A 19,522-nucleotide genomic window follows, 5' to 3' on the forward strand; every position below is an offset into this window, starting at 1 on the left:
TTAGTTGAAAGCTTAACTCTAGCAAAAATTCCCAGCAACCATTTCATCATCATTTTTTGCCTCAACAGCTTCCTCCTGTAATTTTGTTTTCCTTTTCTCCCTTCAATAGGCATTTGGTTTTCAGTTCCACTATTGTTAAGCATTGTTTCCCTGGTAATTCTTCTCGTCTTAATCTCAATCTTATTATACTGGAAACGTCACAGGAATCAGGACCGAGGTGAGTCATCACAGGGAGTACAAAGAAACAAACAAGTTAAATAATTTACAAGTCATTTGGGGGATCATCTGAAGATACTAAAAAGGGGACAGCAATGGTATGTTTTGTTTGTTGTTTCCAAGACACACAAATATTGATGCTGTTTGCAAAAGGCTTTAGGGTCAGTTTCTTGCAATTGGACATTTTTGGTTTTCACTTGCTAATATAGTTTATTTTATAAGTTGAGTGTAAGGGTTGAGAAGCAATGAGGAAAGTTTTTAACCTATCACAGTGGACTCATCTAATGACCAAACCCAGAGAAAGAAGCCTCAGTGCCCCTGCAGAGTCCTTTTCACTTGTTAATGAGAAGGACAGTCTCTTCTCTTTACATTTCGTAGACCACCTGCCCATTTAAGAGACTGCAGATTGTCCAATATGATTGCTCATTAAATAGCACTTTCTGTGTTATACCTTCACTATGTTTCAAGCACTGTAGTGTGCATACAGGTGATCCACACATGTGGTAACTTGTGTAATAACGTTCTTTCCTTCTAGCTGTAAACATCACTTCATTTCCCCACAACATCTATCACCGTGTCTTATGTATACCAGGTACTCAATATATTTTTGTTAAAAGAATGAGTGAATACATGAATGAATGGATGGATGGATGGATAGGTTTCTCAAGTGATATGTTTTACCTTTCCCCTATTGTAAATTCAGTACCTCTTAACTGTCGAGTCCAAAATATTGTGACACTATAAAACAAGAGATGCTATAAAACAAGAGGTGTGGGCTATTCAGGGAGGAATTTAAATTTCTTTGGTTTCTGAAGACAGTGTATACTTTTTAAAAACAAATGCAAAGCTGTTTATGTTGTGGTAATGGGAATTTCCTAGGGTGAAGGGGTGGTATGGGAATTTCCTTCATCTTAGATGACTGAAGGATAGGAATCAGGAAAGAAAAAAATTGGGGCTTTCAGTGTTATTTTAGATTTCATTAAAAATGTCACTGAAAACCTACTTTTTTTTCCTTCTCATTTTATGTCTCATAGACTAATAGCTTTCATGTTCTAAGTTTTGTGAATGCTTTATTTTGCATGACTTTATAGATTGATTCTTATAAAACTGGCAAGAAATCTTCAGTAACAATGATTCTTTGGTATAAATAGGTAAATGTATTTGTTAGAGAGAGGAGATTGCATATCAGATCATTTTATTGCACATAAACATTAAGCATGCAAAACTTAAAGGCAGAGGGCTATTTGAGTCTGTCTTATCCAAACAGTTCATTTTTCCGATTACTTTTCTGAAAGGAAGCCCAGAGAGGGAAAATGACTTCCCTAAGGTCATAGTTAATTAATAGCCGACCTAGGACTAGAACCCTTGTTTCCTGACTTCTGCTGATTTTTTTCCCAGTTATTACCAGGGCCCTGGAGTAATTGTTATCAGGTGAAAGGAGCTATTGTTATCAGTTGCATTTACTTTGTTCTGACTTTTGCTGTTACTGCTGTAAGCAGAAAAGTATAAGTGTTCAAATTCAATTTGAAAAGTCCCTCATGGACAAGAGTTGTATAATATCTATTCAAGTTCAAGGTAAATTCCACTAGAAAGGGGAATTTGAAAAAAAAAAAAAAAAAGCCCTTTGTTCATTAAGAAAGTCTTGAATTTTCCGGGAAATATGATTGCTCAGTTCATTCTCTTTTTTTTAATTAGAGAAATTGTAAGTTTATAGAAAAGTCATGCATAAAATACGGAGTCTCCATTTACCACCCTCTTCTGAATACCTTCTGTTAGTATGGTATATTTACTGTAATTCATGAAAGAACATTATATAATTGTATTATTAACCATAGTCCATCATTTACAATAGGGTTCACTGGCTGTGTTGTACAGTCCTATGTTTCTGTTTTTTTTTTTAATTCTAGTAACATATATACAACCTAAAATGTCCCCTTTTAACCACATTCAAATACATAACTCAGTGCTGTTAATTATGTTCACAGTGTTCAATTCATTTTTCAGTTCTTGAAGCCAAAAGAGTCAGGTTTTCTCTGTGCCCAAGCTTGACCTCATTTATGAAAAAGATATCCAAAACTGTTAAATCTTGTAAGCACTAGGATTGCCATTTACTGATTATGTCTTCATGACATATGGCCAATTTCATTGAATGTTCAATGGCATATTTTAAGTGACTGTATTTTTTGACTGGTTTCAAAAATTTAACAGCCACTTAATTTGGTTCCATATGGCTACAGCTAGTAAAACAAAGTATCAGTTATCCTAGATGTTTAAACACTGAGACCCAAAGAAATACTAGTTTATTAAAACCAAAATTTAATTTATACGAACAGTTGGAAGAAGGGGAAGAAAATCATAGAAGAGAGTGACACTTGTTTATTTCTTCAGATAAATTCTGATCGTCAATTTGTAAGGATAATAGTTGTATCACATTTGCCTTCCATTTTTCCTTACCTTTATGTCTGTTTTCTTTTTATTATTTTTTCCATCATCTCCTAAAAACATAAACCTTTTAGATGGTGTGCTGAGTTGCAGTTATGTATCCCAGCAAAACAGGGTCTTAATCTTAATCCATTCCTATGCAAGTAAAATCTCTTCAAGATGTTACTTCACTTAAGATGTGGCCCAACTGAATCAGGTTGGGCTTTAATCAGATTACTGGAGTCCTTTATAAGTAGAGTGAAAGTTAGACAGAGAAAAGAAAAAAAAAAAAAAAAAGAAAAGCCATGGGGAGCAGCCAGAAGCTGGAAGTAACAGAACCTGGAAGAGAAAGAAGACATCACCATTGCATTGCCATGTGACAGAAAAGCCAAGGACCAAGGATCACCAGCAGCCAGCCCCAGAATGCCACAGTCTTCTGGGAGAAAGCATCACCTTGATGATACCTCAGTTTTGGACTTCTCCTGCTCTCAAAACTGTGAGCCAATAAATTTCCATTGTTTAAGCCAACCCATCGTATGGTATTTGTTTTTAGCAGCTGGGCAAGTGATGAGGGGAAACTACATGGGTAGTGCACACGTGAGTGTGCATTGTGTGCATGTGTTTGTGTTCAGAAATTGTAGGGAGCAAAAGATCAGGTGGGGGTTGAATCTGTTCTTGGATTTATTGAGTGTGAGTAGACAAAAGAACATCTCTGGGAGTTGTCCAAGTAGCCAGTAAGAAATATCTGGTATGTAAGGTATGTTTGGTAAGTAAGGTCACAAAAACATAAGCAAATTTTACATTTCTCCACATAGGGGTAATCTCTAATTAGGCTGATGCGTTGCTTTTATGTAGATGATGAATTTTCATATGGTGATTCTGCATAATTGCCAGAGAGCAGGATGCTGTTTTGTTTTTAATCATAAAGTTGTGCTCTGGAGGAAGGTATGAGGTTAAGGCCATATCTCTTTGTACCATTCCTAATGGTTTCATCATAGTTATTTCCCATAAGACTAACAGGTTTGCAAGTAGTATTCTTTTCTCTTTTGTGAATCATGTACTTTATTACTGAAATAGAATGTGAGAAAGGATTAAAATTTCCCAGAGTAACTTTTTACCATTCTCATAGTAATTCTTTCAGTTAAACCCAGTTAGGTGTCATAAAAATGTCCCTTCCAGATATACTACAATGAAGTTAAATTTGGAGTTGAGAATAATCTTTCATTTCCCATTTGTTAACTAACGGTTGTTACATGCTTCTCAGAAAAATTGGGGCAGATCATCATAGACAATCACCTAATTTTTAGAGACCTTTATTTTGAGCAGCAGTTTTTTTTTATTTGTTTGTTTTTGGATGGGTCAAAGCTGAGTTGGAAAATGATTAAAAAAAAAAAAAAATTAGGCAATGGTGTGAAGTGCATACCCCAAACTTCACTTTTTCTTCAAGAATCTGGCTGTTTCATGCAGAAGCATACTTTTGCCCTCATGTTATCTGTAAAATTACCTTGGTTTTCCTCACTTCACTTCACAGTAATCTAACCTACGAATGGGCTCTTTACAATGATAAAAATGGTGAAGTTAGTACATTGCTGTATTCTTGGAGGGAGCATGTCAATTTTTCTCTTTTTTTAAAGCTTAGTACAATGTCAAACATCAGAGGTGCTCAGTCAACACTTTGTGATGATGAGATTGATCCTAGCTGGAAGGACAAGAATATTTGTTTAAAAAACACACAAGTATCTTTGCTTTGCTGAATAGTTGCATTTGTGCTTTCCAGATGAAGATAAGATGAGTAGCAATCCTCTCTCTCCTCTTAATTTCTTCGTAATTCCAGACAAAAGAAATATGACACTTTATATGAGAAAAGCATTAGGGAATCTTTATTGAACTGCTAGGTCAGCATTGCTTGGGAAAAATCTTGCATACCAAACCTATTTTCTGCAAAACTTTTACCCTTTCTTGGATATAAATGCCACTACCTTGCTAAACTGGCATGAATTTGATCAGAAAGTCATTAGCTAACAGATCCTTGAAGCCTCGACTTTCCTCCCTGGAGGTATTTTTTGCTGTTCTTCTAACGCACAAACCCATGTGAACTCAGGTGACCCACATTCTGAGTGTCAGGCTTTGGGTCAGGAATACGCCCAGGTGCCCAGACATCTCTCTGTTCTACTTAGGAATTAAATGACAGTTCAGTCCTGAAAGGCCACACTCCATTTTGAGAACAGTCATCAGCCTTGAAGTCAGCTGTTAGACTAATTAATGGAAAACCTGAAGAATGAGAAAAACTCGCAGAGCAATCCTCCAGCATCTCTGCTCCTTTCACATTTTAGCTGACAAATATCCTTTACTTAATGTCTTTTACCAGTTGTTTTGTTTAGAATAAACAGAATATTGAAATCATAGTCAGCATAGCAACATAGCATCAGCAAAATAGTCAACATCCCTATTACAAAGCTTTGCCCTGAGCAGATCAAGCTTTTAGCCACTACCAGGAGAAGTTGGCTCTGGGGCTTTAAACTGGAAATGATTTGGGTCACTTCATAAAAGTATTCAAAGCATCTGAACTAAGGAGGCAGCATCATAAATGTTGTATTAGTTTTCCTTTGCTTCTGTGACAAATTATCAGAAACTTGGTAGCTTCCAACAACACAAATTTATTATCTTACAATTCTGGAAGTCAGAAGTCCAACATGGGTCTCTCTAAGCTAAAGATGTCAGTCAGACTGTATCCCTTTCTGGAGGCTCTAAGGGAGAATCCTTTTTCTTGCCTTTTCCAGCTTCTGGGGACTGCCTGCCTGCATTCCTTGGCTTGTGGTGCCCTCCATCTTCAAAGCCAGCAATGGCCAGTCAAGTCTTTCTTGCATCTCCTTCTCTGACTCTGACTCTCCTGCCTCCCCCTTATCCTGAGAAAGAGTCTTGTGATTACATTGGGCCCAGTGGATAATCCAGGAGAATCTCTCAATTTCAATATTCTTAATTAAATTGCATCTGCGGAGTCCCTTTTGCCATGTAAGGTAACATATTCATATGTTCCTGGAATTAAGACAAAAGACATTTTTGTGGGGCCATTACTATGCCTACTACAAAGGCTAAAGAAGAATGGAGAGTGAGGGGGTAGGGGGTCAGTTTACTGATTTCCCCAAACAATCATTCCACGTCTATGATTCTGTAGCCTTGGATTTATTCATGATAAGTCCGGGTCAGAAAACGTCAGAGCCTGGTCAGAACCTCTGACCACATTCCTTTGGATTTCTCACTCATATCTCATCTCCTTCTAGTTAGGCAAGATTTCATTTTCAAGTTTTGGTATACTTTGTCTGCCAAGACTATTAAGGAAAATTGTTACTTCTTCTTCCCCTCTTTTTCTAATCATCACTAATTGTAATATTGTAGAGAACTGAGGCTTTTTTTTTTTTACTTGAAATCTCAATTTTCACATGTTCCCTGCTTCTCTCTAATTCAACCCCTCACAGAGGCAACCAGTACTGACTTCCTTTAATGTGTTAGTCACAGTCAAGTTCACTGGTTTCTCATGACCAAAACTTTGGTCTTTCTCACTTTACCATAACTTGTTCAAATGGGGGTTTCTGAGCTGTTACTTGGAGCATCATATTAGAAGTCCTCTTACTGACCTAGACACCAGTCAAACTTACAAGAAGGGCTCAGATATTCAAGGTTCAAGAAGTACTTCCATTTGACACCTTTTTGAAATTATTTTAGAGGAACATAAATGCATTCATTAGTTGAATCCAACTTTTTTTTTTTTTAAATCTTATCCAAGTTTTTACTGTAAATGAAGGCTAGAATTTTCTGAACATCACTGGACTGCTGTCTCATTGTGTTTTTATTTTTATATTTTTAGAGAAGGTGTGGGTTCACAGAAATTCATGCATAGAAGTCAGGTTTCCTGTATACTGTCCTATTATTAATACCTTGCATTGGTATAGTACATTTGTTACAATTGATGAAAGCACATTTTTTATAATTGTACTATTAACTGTAGTTAATAGTTGAACTTGTAGCTTACTGTTTGTGTTTTGAAATCCCATGGATTTTTTTAAAATTTTTACTCTAGTAACATATACCCAACCTAAAATTCCCCTTTTAACCACATTGAAATGTATAATTTAGTGCTCTTAATTACATTTCCACTGTTGTGCCACCATCACCACCATCCATTACCAAAACATTTCCATCATCCCAAATAGAAACTTGGTACATCGTAAGCCTTAATCCATATTTCCTACACCCACCCAGTCCCCTGGTAACCTATAGTCTAGATTCTGACTCTATGAGTTTGCTTGTTCTAATTTTTTCATATCAGTGAGATCATACAATATTTGTCCTTTTGTGTCTGGCTTATTTCATGCAATACGATATCTTCAAAGTTCATCCATGTTGTCGCATGTTTGAGGACTTCATTCCTTTTTAGGGCTGAATAATATTACATTGTTTGTATATACCACATTTTGTTTATCCATTCATCAGTTGATGGACACTTGGGTTGCTTTGGTCTTTTGGCAATTGTAAATAATGCTGTGATGAACGTCAGTGTGCAAATGTCTGTTCTGGTCCCTGCTTTCAATTCTTTCGGGTGTATAACTAGAAGTTGGATTACCAGGACATATGATGATTCTACACTTATTTTTCTGAGGAATGCCAAACTGTCTTCCACAGAGGCTGCACCATTTTACATTCATAACAGCAGTGACTAAATGTTCCTATTTCTCCACATTCTCTCCAACATTTAAAATTTTGTTTTTTTTTTAATAGTAGTCATTCTGATTGGTGTGAAATGGTATCACATGGTGGTTTTGGTTTGCATTTCCCTAACAGCTAATGATGTTGAGCATCTTTTCATGTGCTTTTTGATCATTTGTGTATCTTCTTTGGAAAAATATCTATTCAAGTTTTTGCCCATTTTTTAATTGAGTTGCTTGTCTTTCTGTTGTTGAGTTCAAGGTTTTTCAGTATATTCTCGATATTAAACTCATATCAGATACTTGGATTCCAAATATTTTCTCCCATTGTGTAGCTTGTCATTTTACTAGCATGATAAAGTCCTTAGAGGCCCAAATATTTTTAATTGTGATGAGGTCCTGTGCTGGTTTGAATGTATTATGTCCCCCAGAAAAAGCCATATTCTTTGATGCAATCTTGTGGGGCAGACATAATAGTGGGGATTAAGTTGGACCGTTTGGATTAGGTTGTTTGCATGGAGATGCGCCCTACCCAACTGTAGATGATAACTGATGGGATATTTCCATGGAGGCGTGGCCCCACCCATTCAAGGTGGGCCTTGATCAGTGGAGCCATATAAGTGTGCTAACTCAAAGAGACTGGACGGAGTGCAGCTGTGAGTGACATTTTGGAAGAGGAGCAAGCTTGCTAGAGAGGAGCGTCCTGGGAAAAAGCCATTTTGAAACCAGAACTTTGGAGCAGACGCCAGCCACATGCCTTCCCAGCTAACAGAGGTTTTCCGGACGCCATTGGCCATCCTTCAGTGAAGGTACCCGATTACTGATGTGTTACCTTGGACACTTTATGGCCTTAAGACTGTAACTGTGTAGCCAAATAAATCCCTTTTTATAAAAGCCAATCCATTTCTGGTGTTTTGCATTCCGCAGCATTAGCAAACTAGAACAGGTCCCATTTATCTATTTTTTCTTTTGTTGCTTGTGCTTTGGGTGTAAAATCTAAGAAACCATTCCCTAGCACGAGGCCCTAAAGATGCTTCCCTATTTTCTTCTAGGAGTTTTATAGTTCTGACTCTATATTTAGGTCTTTAATCCATTTTGAATTGGGATCCACCTTCATTCTTTTGCAAATGGAAATCCAGTTTTCTTAGCACCATTTGTTGAAGAGATTATTCTTACCCAGTTGAGTGGACTTGGTACCATTGTCAGAATCAATTGGGTTGATTTCTGAGCTCTCGGTTCAATTCCATTTGCCTAAATGTCTGTCTTTGTGCCAGTACCATGCTGTTTTGTTTGTTTGTTTGTTTGTTTTTTAACTCTGGCTCTCTAATAAGTTTTAAGATCAGGAAGTGTGAGTCCTCCAACTTTTTTCTTCTTTTTCAAGATGGCTTTGACTATTCAAATCCCCTATTCATTCTATATAAATTTGGTGATTGACTTTTCCATTTCTGCAAAGAAGGCTGGTAGAATTTTGACTGGGATTGCGTTGAATCTGTAAATCATTTTTGGTAGGATTGACATCTTAACAATATTTAGTCTTCCAATCCATGAACACAGAATGTTGTTCCATTTATTCAGGTCTTCTTTGTTTTCTTTTAGCAATGTTTTGTAGTTTTCTATGTACAAGTTCTTTATATCCTTGGTTAGATTTATTTCCAGTTTTTGATTCTTTTAGTTGCTATTTCAAATAGAAGTTTTTTTCTTGATTTCCTCCTCAGATTATTCATTACCAGTGTGAGCTGGTTTGAAGCTGTTTTATACCCAAGAAAATTCCATGTTCTTTTAATTCATTCCTTTGGGTGCAGAGCTGTTGTGGATGAGAGCTTTTGGTTAGGTTATTTCAATTTGAGATGCCGCCCACCCCTTTCATTGTGGGTCTTAATCCTTTTACTGGAGTCCTTTATGAGAGGATAAAGGACAGAAAAAGCCAAGAGAGCTTAGAAAGAAAAAGTCCTCAGAGGAGCTGAGAAAGTCACTGAAACCAGAAGCTGAAAGCAATGAAACCCAGGGGAGAGGACCAGCAGTTACCAGCCATGTGCCTTCCCATGGGACAGAGGTTGTCCCAGATCCCAGCAGCCTCTCTTCAGAGAAGGTATCCTCCTATTGATACCTTAATTTGGACATCCATGGCCTTAGAATTGTGACTTTTAAGTTAACAAATCCCCATTTTTAAAAGCCAGTCCATTTCTGGTATAATGCATTTCGGCAGCTTTAGCAAACCAAAACACCAATATGTAGACACACTACTGATTTTGAGGTGTTGATCTTGTATCCCACCACTTTGCTGAATTCACTTATTAGCTCTAAGGGCTTTATTGTGGATTTTTCAAGATTTTCTATATGTAGAATTAAGTCATCTGCAAATAGGGGAAGTTTTACTTCCCTTCCAGTTTGGATGCCTTGTATTTTTTTCTTGCTAAACTGCTCTGGCTAAAATGTCCATACAATATTGTATAACAGCAGTGACAGTGGGCATTTTGTCTTGTTCCTGATCTTAGAGAGGAAGTTTTGAGTCTTTTATCATTGAGTATGATGTTAACTGTTGGTTTTTCATATATGCCTTTATCATGTTGAGGAAGTTTTCTTCTATTCCTGGTTTTCTAAGTGCTTTTATCAAGAAGGGATGCTGGGTTTTGTCAAATGCCTTTTCTGTGTAAATTGAGATGATCATGTCCCCCCTTCCCACCTTCATTCTGTTAATGTGGTGTATTATATTTATTGATTTTCTTATATTGAATAACCCTTTCATACCTGGGATAAATTCAACCTGATAATTTAAAATTCCTTTAATGTGCTGTTAGATTCATTTGCTAGTATTTTGTTGAGGATTTTTGCATTAATATTCATAAGAAATATTGGTCTGTAATTTTCTTTTCTTGTGGTATCTTGATCTGGCTTTGGGATGAGGGTGATGTTACTCTTGTAGAATGAATTAGGGTGTGTTCCCTCCTCTTCAATTTTTTGAAAGAATTTGAGTAGGATTGCTGTTAATTCTTCTTGGAATGTTTGGTGAAATTCCCTATGAAGCCGTCTGGTCCTGGGCCTTTCTTTGATGATTGGTTTTTGATTACTGATTCAATTTCTTTACTCATTATTGATTGGTTGAGATCTTCTGTTTCTTCTTGAGATCACTTTGGGTAGTTTGTTTGTTCCAAGTTGATCTAATTTGTTAGTATACAGTTGGTAGTATTCTCTTATAGTCCTTTTTATTTCAGTGAAGCTGGTAGTAATGTCCCCCTTTTCATTTCTGATTTTAGTCATTTGTGTCCTCTCTCTTTTTCTTCCTCAGTCTAGCTAAACGTTTATCAATTTTACTGATCTTTACAAAGATCCAACTTTTGCTTTTGTTGGTTTTATTGTTTAAAAAATTCTCTATTTCATTTATCTCCATTCTAATCATTTTTATTTCCTTTCTTCTGGTCACTTTGTGTTTAATTTGCTTTTCTTTTTCTAGTTATTCCAATTTTGAGGCTAAGTCTCTGATTTGAAATCTTTCTTCTTTTTTGATATAAGCATTTAGTGCTATAGATTTCCCTCTCAGCACTGCCCTTGCTGCATCCCATAAATTTTATTATGGTGTATTTTCATTTTCATTCACCTCAAAATAATTCATAATTTTTCTTTGATTTCCTCTTTAACCCCCTGGCTATTTAAGCATACATTGTTTAACTTCCACATATTTGTGACTTTTCCTTTTCTCCTTCTGTTATTGATTTTGAGCTTCAATCCATTGTGGTCGTTGAGGATACACTGGAAGATTTCAATATTTTAGAATTAATTGAGACTTGTTTTGTGACCCAACACATGGTCTATCATGGAGAATGACCCATGTGCACTCAAGAAGAATGTGTGTTCTATTGTTGTTGGGTGAAGTTGATCTGTGTCTATCTTTTAGATCTAGTTGGTTTAGAGTGTTGTTCAAGTCTTGTATTTCTTTATTGATCTTCTGTCTAGATGTTCTGCCTGTTATTGAAGGTGGTGTATTAAAGTCAGTTTCTCCGTCAAATCTGTAGTGTTTGCTTCATATGTTTTGGAGCTCTGCTGATAGGTGCAGGTATATTTATAATTGTATGTCTTCTTGTTGAATTGGCCCCTTTTATCAGTATGTAATGACTGTCTTTGTTCCTCATAACTGTTTTTGACTCACAGTCTATTTTACCTGATATTCTTATAGCTACCTCAGCTTTCTTTGGTTACTACTTATATGTATATTTTTTCATCCTTTTACTTTCAGTCTACTTATGTCTTTCAAATGAAGGTGAGTCTCTTGTAGTTAACATATAGTTGGGACATGCCCACCCACACACCGCCACCCCACCCCACCCAACTCCCTAATCAGCTAATCTCTGCCTTTTGACTTCAGTGTTTAATCCATTTAAAAAGTCACTACTGATAATGCAGGGCTTTCTTCTGCCATTTTGCTATTTAGTCTTTTTAAGTATAATATTTTTTTGTACCTCAATTCTTCCATTAATATCTACTTTCATTTTTATTTGATTTTTTTACTGTATCATATTGAATCCATCCTCATTCCTTTAACCATGGGGTTAAAATTTAACATCCTAAATATATGACAATCATATTTAATTTAACCTGGGTAGAAGTATTTGGAAAGGAGAAGAGCACATATAAGTCATTTCAAGTAGCAGCTGGGGAGAAGTTTGGAGTGGAGGCTAGCTAAGTGGGGAGACAGGATTAGAAAATACATGGGGGTAATAAAAATAAATGCACGAAAAGCCTGTGTGTATGGAAATGAATTTCTGGTGCCTAAAATTTGTTTCTTGATGTTTGGAAACTTTCTTTTTCTTTTTGAAGAAGAGAAACTGTTTGGGATAGGCTTTTGGGGGGGTGTGGGAAAAAGTTACTCACTAAAGCTAATGCAAATCAGAGGGTGGAGGGACGCAGTTACTGGAAGAACATGTGTGGACGGGTTTCTAGGAAAACTGAACTGTCAGACCTCAAGAAGAGCAGCCACCTGAAAGTGGTTGTAAACACAAAGCTGCCCTAGAGTACCCAGCAGCAGTGATTCAAGGATTTTTCATCTAGTTTCTCCTGTTTACTATTGACCCTCCAGTAACCAATTTTTTCACTCTCTCTGTGTTTTGCACACCTGATTGATTCTGCTTACCAATAGTTTCTGTTCCCTTGTAAAATGAATTCATAGATTACCAAATACAATTATCCAGTTCTAAGGCCAACAGCTGGCTTTTCTTTCTCTTATTTCTTCATTCATAGTTGCAAGAAGGGAACCTAGTTGATTTACCTGTTTTATTCTTGTTCGTGGAGTTAACTTATGAATTAGCTTTCCTTGGACTAGTGCTCACTCCCAGTCAAGTCACCCATACCTCCGAAAGGGAATAGATGACGGACCACCTTTACTAGCATCACTTGTAGAGCTTGTTTTGTTTTGTTTTATTAAAGAATATTCCTGGATTACATGAAAAGACAATGAATCAGAATGTCTAGGTTAATCCTGCGTATCTCTAAATTAACCAGTACCTCAGGCATTCTCAATTTCAGAAGAATCCTAAAAGGTTCTCTTTCAGCAAGGGCTGTGAATAAAACCTGCCTTGCTGGGATAAGGTACAAGAACTTTTAGAGTAAGTAAAAACCTTTATGGGCCAGGTGCAAAATCAAAATTAATCAACCAATTAATCAAAACTAAGCTTAAGAGATTTTAAAGAAATTTATTCTAGTGCTCTCCAAAGAAAATCATCTATCATTTGGATTGTTATTCTGAATTCTAGGCAACAGTTAGATCATATAAAATTTGTGGAGTCTGTTATTGCTAATTGGTAGCTCAAGGGACATAGTCATACTACTTGGGGAAAAGAAAATTCTTAGATCTGGGAAGAGAAAACTTTCGAAGTAGGAATGTGATTGGGTTGAAAGAAGAACATGATGGGTACTCTGAAATATTTAAATGGATGTTCATGTGACAAAAGGACTAGACTTTCTAGAAAAACAGATCTAGGCCAAGTGGTTTTAAGTTAAAGGAGACTAATATATTTCTGCTGTCAAAGAATTCTAAAACAGCTATTTAGAGTCAATAAGTGGCTCAAATTCCTTGGAGATTTTTAAATAGTGATTGAAATTTTTTAAAAAAGAAGTGTGATATGGTAGAATTACTTCATCCATCTCATAGAAGGTTGAAATCTACTTTAGCTGTTGGAGGTTTCCTCAAAAAGCTAAGCCTGTATGTCAAACAAAAAGTGGAGCTGTTGTCATTGGAAGGGGCAAGATGGTGGTATGTAACACATGTAACACATTGTTGATTCCCTGTTATGGCTGTGCCAAGCTGTTTAAAACCACTGGAATAGATCAGCTTTAAGGGCTTATCTAATTCTGAGATTTCAGAATTCAATGATAGTATTAATTGTATTCAAATAAAACCATGATAGTAAAACTTTGGATTTCTTGTATTATTGTTATATGAAGGAATGGTTGGTTGTTTTATGAAATAGTGTCCTTTGTTACTCTGGCTTCATGCTAGATAACATACTACCCTCTCTTTCTTCAAGGAGGAAACCCTGTTTATTTGAGACCAAGCAAGAGGATTTTTTTTTTTTTTTTTTAATGTGTGTGGTTGACTCACAAAGGGCAATAGAAAACAAATAAACTGGATTATTTACTAAATCAAGTTTTAGAGCATGGTCATTTCTAACTGGAATTGGATTTGACATAATAGAAATAGAATAAAGAAACTGAGTGTCAGTATATCTGCCATGCAAATAAGATATACACCAACATTGAATAATGGTTAACAGTGAAAGTTTTCTAGTTGTAAGCATATTCTCCTCATCAGTCATCATCATTCCTTAACTTGCCATCCTAAACTTTTAAATGACTGCCCAAGAATTTCCTATAGGGCTCTGGTTTGAACTTTTAAAATTTTTAAATCTTCATCTTCATGAATAATTTTACAAATTTATATTTGTAAAAAAAATACGCTGTTCTTATACTATGAAAGTCACTTCATGTATTATTGCATTTAATTCTTTCTATGAGAAATATGTTATTTCCATCTTACACAAGATGAAACCAAGGCTTAGAGAAGTTCATTCATTCATTCATTCATTCATTCATTTTACAAATATTTATTAAGACTTTATCATGTGCTTGGTACGGTACCTATCACTGGTTATATTATGGTGAATTAAACAGAACATTGCTGTTCTGATGGGGACTAGAGACAATGAACAAATCAGCAAACAACTATATATTATTAAAACATCAGAAAAATATCTATAAGGATATGTATAAGATGCAATGAGAGAGAATAACTTGGGGAGGAGACTACTTATTTGGAATTTGTTAGGGAAGCCTTCTCTTAGGTGGTGACATTTAATCAGAAACCTGAATTGAAAGAATAAGCGAGCTGTGCCAATTTGTATATTTCTGTCCTCCAGAAAAAGCCATATTCTTTAATGCATTCTTGCGGGGGCAGACGTATTAGCATGGATTGGGTTGAAACCTATTGGTTCAGTGTCCATGGAGATGTGATCCACCCAACTGTAGGTGATAACTCTGATTGGATAATTCCCAAAGAGGTGTGGCCCTGCCCATTCAGCATGGGCCTTGGTTAGTTTACTGGAACACTACATAAGCTCAGACAGAAGGAGCTCATAGCTAGCTGGAGCTGAGACAGACATTTTGAAGATGGCCATTGGAAGATGATGCAGACATTTTGGAGAATGCCATTTTGAAACGCCACCTGGGAGCAAGCAGACACCAGCCATGTGCCTTCCCAGCAAACCGAGGTTTTCCAGATGCCAATGGCCTTTCTCCAGTGAATGTACCTTTTGTTGATGGACACTTTATTGCCTTAAGACTGTAACTGTGTAACCAAATAAACCCTCTTTTATAAAAGCCAGTCCATTTCTGGTGTTTTGCATTCCAGCAGCATTAGCAAACTAGAACACCAGCCATGGAAGAGAAGAGGAAGGAGTGGCTCCTAGCAAAAGAACTGCAAGTGTGGAAATCTAAAAGGCAGACAATCCATTAATATTCTAGAGCAGTGTTGTCTCAAAGTACATTTGAGGGTGGTTGCCAATCTGTTGTGAATTGAATCATGTCCCCCACAAAAGGTGTGTGCAGGTCCCAATCCCTAGACCTGTGGATGTGACCCATTTGTAAATAGGACCTTTGAAGATGTTATCAGTTAAGGTGTGCCCACACTAAATGAGGGTCGGCCTTAATCCAATATGGCTGAACTCATCATAAGCAAAGGAAATTGGACATGGGGAGAAAGCCACCAGAAGAAGCTGGAAATCAATAGAACCCAGAGGAGAATGGAGAAGACATCTCCATGGATATTGTCATGCGACGGAAAAGCTAAGGACCAAGTATTGCTATCAGGTAGCCCCAGAGTGCCTCAGTCTTCAGAGAGAAAGCATCACATTACTAATGCCTTGATTTTGGATTTCTCCTAGCCCCAAAACCATGAATCACTAAATTCCCCGTTGTTTAAACCAACCCGTTGTATGTTATTTGTTTTAGCAGCCAGGAAATAAAATACCACTCAAGAACTGTTAATTTTCAATCGGCAGCAGAAAGAGTGCAGAACTGAGAATAAATACTTAGACACTATGATAGCAATTTGACAAAGTAATTTTATGTCTGCTGAATATAATAATTTAAAATAGATTGCATTTTATACATCTGTTATTTAATTTCATTTTCCTAGTAATTCATTTTTATTGTATTTTGCAAATGCATTGATCCATGTTGGACAGTTGATACTGGAAAAACATGCAGGGTCTAAAACATACAGAACTTGCAGGTTCTGGTAAAGAATTACCTATGATTACACAGAGAGCCAGAGGTGGCATGAAGATAAAACTCCAGGTCTTTTATTCTACTTTTTACATGTCCGATGGGGAGGCCCATATCTTCCCAATTTATGATCTAGAAAGCTAGTAGCCCTTAAAATAGCTTCTAGTTGTCTACTTTGTAACCATTCCCATCTCAATATCCAGCAAGTTAGTATTCATAAGAAACAAAGCTTATTTATAAATAAAGAAAATACATTGCATTTGAAATTCTTTAATGTGTCCCTTTACTTGTAGTCTTAGATAATTCTCCAAATTATTATTTCCTGATGTCACCTATGTCCTTTTAAAGAGAATCATAGTCCTTTCATATCATATTGGGCCAGGACTGTCCATTTCCATATCTTTGCCAATGAAATTTGCACTGGGAGAACTCTGTTGATGTTTCTGCTATTTATCTTCTTAACCTCTATTAGGATAGAAAGTATATGTCAAAAGTTAATGTCTTGACCTTTCTTTTATCCAGAGCCATAGAGGAGTCACACATAACCCTGAAAGTTATGCCCTGATCTACTTGAATCTGAAGCAGGAGGAAAGATAACCATTTTCTGTGGGACCTAAAAGCAAAAGAAGCAGAAGCAGAAGGCCTAAGTCAAAGACTTTGTATTGCCATCTAATCGCTCAATGCTTGTCTGAGTTCCAAGAGGAAGTAATTTTACCTCTCAGGTCTGTTGTAGGACTTGATTCTGTGAAGTAATGCAGTGTTGTGCAGTTGAAAGGACACTGGACTTAGAATCAGGAGCCCTGAGTTGGCATGCTGACCTAGGCTCTTACTGACGGCATCTGTGGTCTAATCGTTTTACCTCACTGAGTATCCATGTCCTCAGCCAGAAAATGCAGGAGGTGGACCAGATTATTTGCTATTCAACTCTAAATCCTGATTTAATTCCACACAATAAAGAGAACAAACAAAGGGGAAAGAAGTGAAAAGGAGAGAGAAGAGAGAATACAGGAAGGTAAAAGACCAAAGAACTCTTCTGTGACTACTTCTTACCTTGCTGTTGGTGATACATCCATTCTTCCTTTGGTAGTCTTAGGGTCATGAGTCTGTTTTCCCATCACTATCTGGTATACTTTGCTATTACCCTGTCTTGCTAGAACCCCTGGTTTCACTTCATATACTGCTGTGTGATTTACCACAGCAAAATAGGATTGAATTTATTGTGAAATAACATTGGCAACCTTAACTTAACTTATATACTTTTACAGCAGAATAAGTATCTTAGACAGGAATTCATGTTTTTAAAAAGGCATGCTTTCCTTCTCCATTTGACTCATAAGACTCAGCCCTATTTTTAGTCCTTATGAATTCAGCCTTGTATAGTAAAAATATATTATGAAAACAGACATTGAGGAGATTTCCTGTACAGTGGTCAGCCAACTTATAGGCTTTGTCTTTTCCAGCTTTTTCCATACCTTAACTTCTCATAAAAGATACACATCCCTTTGTTCTAAAGATAGCATTCTAACTAGTGGAACAATTTTGAGCTCTCACAAAACCATAAGATCAAATAGTGGCTTTTTTCAGGATCTTTTGCTTTCTGTGTCTCTATCCAGTGACCTAGGACCTAAACCTTAAGTTGTTTTTACTGTTGAGTTGGGTATTTATATATTTAGTAAGCTATTTAATTCTTGAATATTTCTTACATTTGTATTAAAATACTGAATGATTAAAAATGTCAATTCTCAATTTTTGGTTTCTGATATTCTTGGGGAAATGTGGAAATGAATGATAATCTTTGTATTTTCCCTCTGCATGTGGAACTCCTCCTTCCCATCTATTTCCCAGCCCTAAAAGATGCTGTTGACATTTCTGATTAAGAGTTCAACTGGAAAATAAGATTAAAACACACAAATGACATCAGTGTCGATGGGTTGAAAACAGAGATGATGACTTTTGCATATAAGAGGAAATAGCAGAAGCTGATAAATAGCCCAGGGAAAAACTTTAGTCACAGGCACTGATGTTTTCAAATTCACTGTGATGCTGTAGGAGTAAGAATCACATTTATGTGGCATAACTAGAAGTTGAAAAGTCACTGAGAATGAAATACTTCAGCTAATGTTTTTTCCCATGAAATTGCTTAGTTCCCAAAGACAGGGGCTGTTTCAGCAATCATTTTTATTTCTTTTGTTTGATGTCTACTACAGAGTTTGATTGCAAAAGTCACCCAACACATCATGTGCTTAATATTGCTGATGAACAGCTGTCAGTTTATTTATATACAAACTATAAATAGTTGAAACATGTGAAAATATATTAGGGATCTCATGACAGTTTACCGAAAATACTTCCCCATGCTTGTTCTAAGAAGTATAATAACCACAATACTATTACCACAGTCCATACTTAGCTTTCCCCAGTTGTCCTGATAATATCCTCTAAATCTGTTTTTCAAATTTAAGATCCAGTGATGGGTCATGTGTTGCTTTTATTTGTCATGTTCCTTTAGTCTCTTTTAGTCTAGAACAGTCAGTTCTACTTTTTTTTTTTTGAATCTCGTGATGCTGACATTTTTTGAGTTGAAGCCTGTCTCCTAGAATGGCTCACAATCTGATTCATTTGATTGTGTCCATATGATTAAATTTGGTTTAAATAATACCATATAGTAATACTCAATAATACCAGAGAGATGATGTTGCATCCTATCAGGAGGCACAGGATGTCAGTATGTCCTGTTATTAATAACCTTGAGTTTGCTCACTTGGGATTAAGGTAGTTACTCAAGATCTTTCCTGTTAATTGTCCCCCTTTACTGTAATGAGTGATCCAGGCAGTGATGCTTTGAGTGATACAATATCTTATCTCCCAACAAAACTAATTTTATCATCCATTGGGTATCCGTTGCCTGAAAATATTGACTGAATCTATTGCTACATTGATGGTGCAAAATAGTGATTTTTCTAATTCTATTATTTCCTGTTTCGTCTATTGGCCAGCATTATTTTGTAAAGAAGAGCTTTTCCTATTTTCTCTTATTTTTATAGTGAAACTATGGACACAAGGATTCTTTTTTATTCTGGGTGTTATAAACCTTTACTTTGATTATGCATTGCAACATTCAAATTATACCTGATTTGGCCAGTGGGAACTCCTTCAAGTTGACCCGTGTCCTTTTGACATAACCCTGTCAGTTTGGGGACACTTCCTAAAAATGCTCTTTTGATTTTGCTTTGCAAACTGATACCTCACAGTTTTGAATTTAGTAGGAATTACCACCCTGCTTCTGGTTTTGCCGAATCTCTGATATCTCAGCTGAGATGGCACTGGATCAGGCAGGGCAACTTAAAGCAGTAGTTCTCAAACATTTTGGTCTCAGGACCCCATTATACACTTAAAAAAATTATTGAGGA

The 19,522-nt window shown here is 36.4% G+C and overlaps 1 protein-coding gene across 5 annotated transcripts in view; it reads left to right on the forward strand.

Moving 5' to 3' along the window:
• The window catches only part of LOC119533286 (OX-2 membrane glycoprotein-like), a 42,441-nt gene extending 24,583 nt beyond the window's left edge, over positions 1-17,858 (forward strand). For 2 of the 5 annotated variants that reach the window (XM_037835365.1, XM_037835359.1), the window contains exons 5-7: positions 110-217; positions 752-808; positions 2,733-2,893. In XM_037835365.1, coding sequence (XP_037691293.1) covers positions 110-217; positions 752-808; positions 2,733-2,833 — 266 coding nt within the window. In that variant the 3' untranslated portion in view covers positions 2,834-2,893. Of the gene's footprint in view, positions 1-109; positions 218-751; positions 809-2,732; positions 2,894-16,634 lie in introns of those variants that run through there. The other 3 variants (XM_037835376.1, XM_037835369.1, XM_037835355.1) reach the window with 2 other exon arrangements.
• Positions 17,859-19,522: the final 1,664 nt, after the last annotated feature.

Source organism: Choloepus didactylus, chromosome 1 (genome assembly GCF_015220235.1).
Source record: "Choloepus didactylus isolate mChoDid1 chromosome 1, mChoDid1.pri, whole genome shotgun sequence".
Taxonomy (NCBI): domain Eukaryota; kingdom Metazoa; phylum Chordata; class Mammalia; order Pilosa; family Megalonychidae; genus Choloepus; species Choloepus didactylus.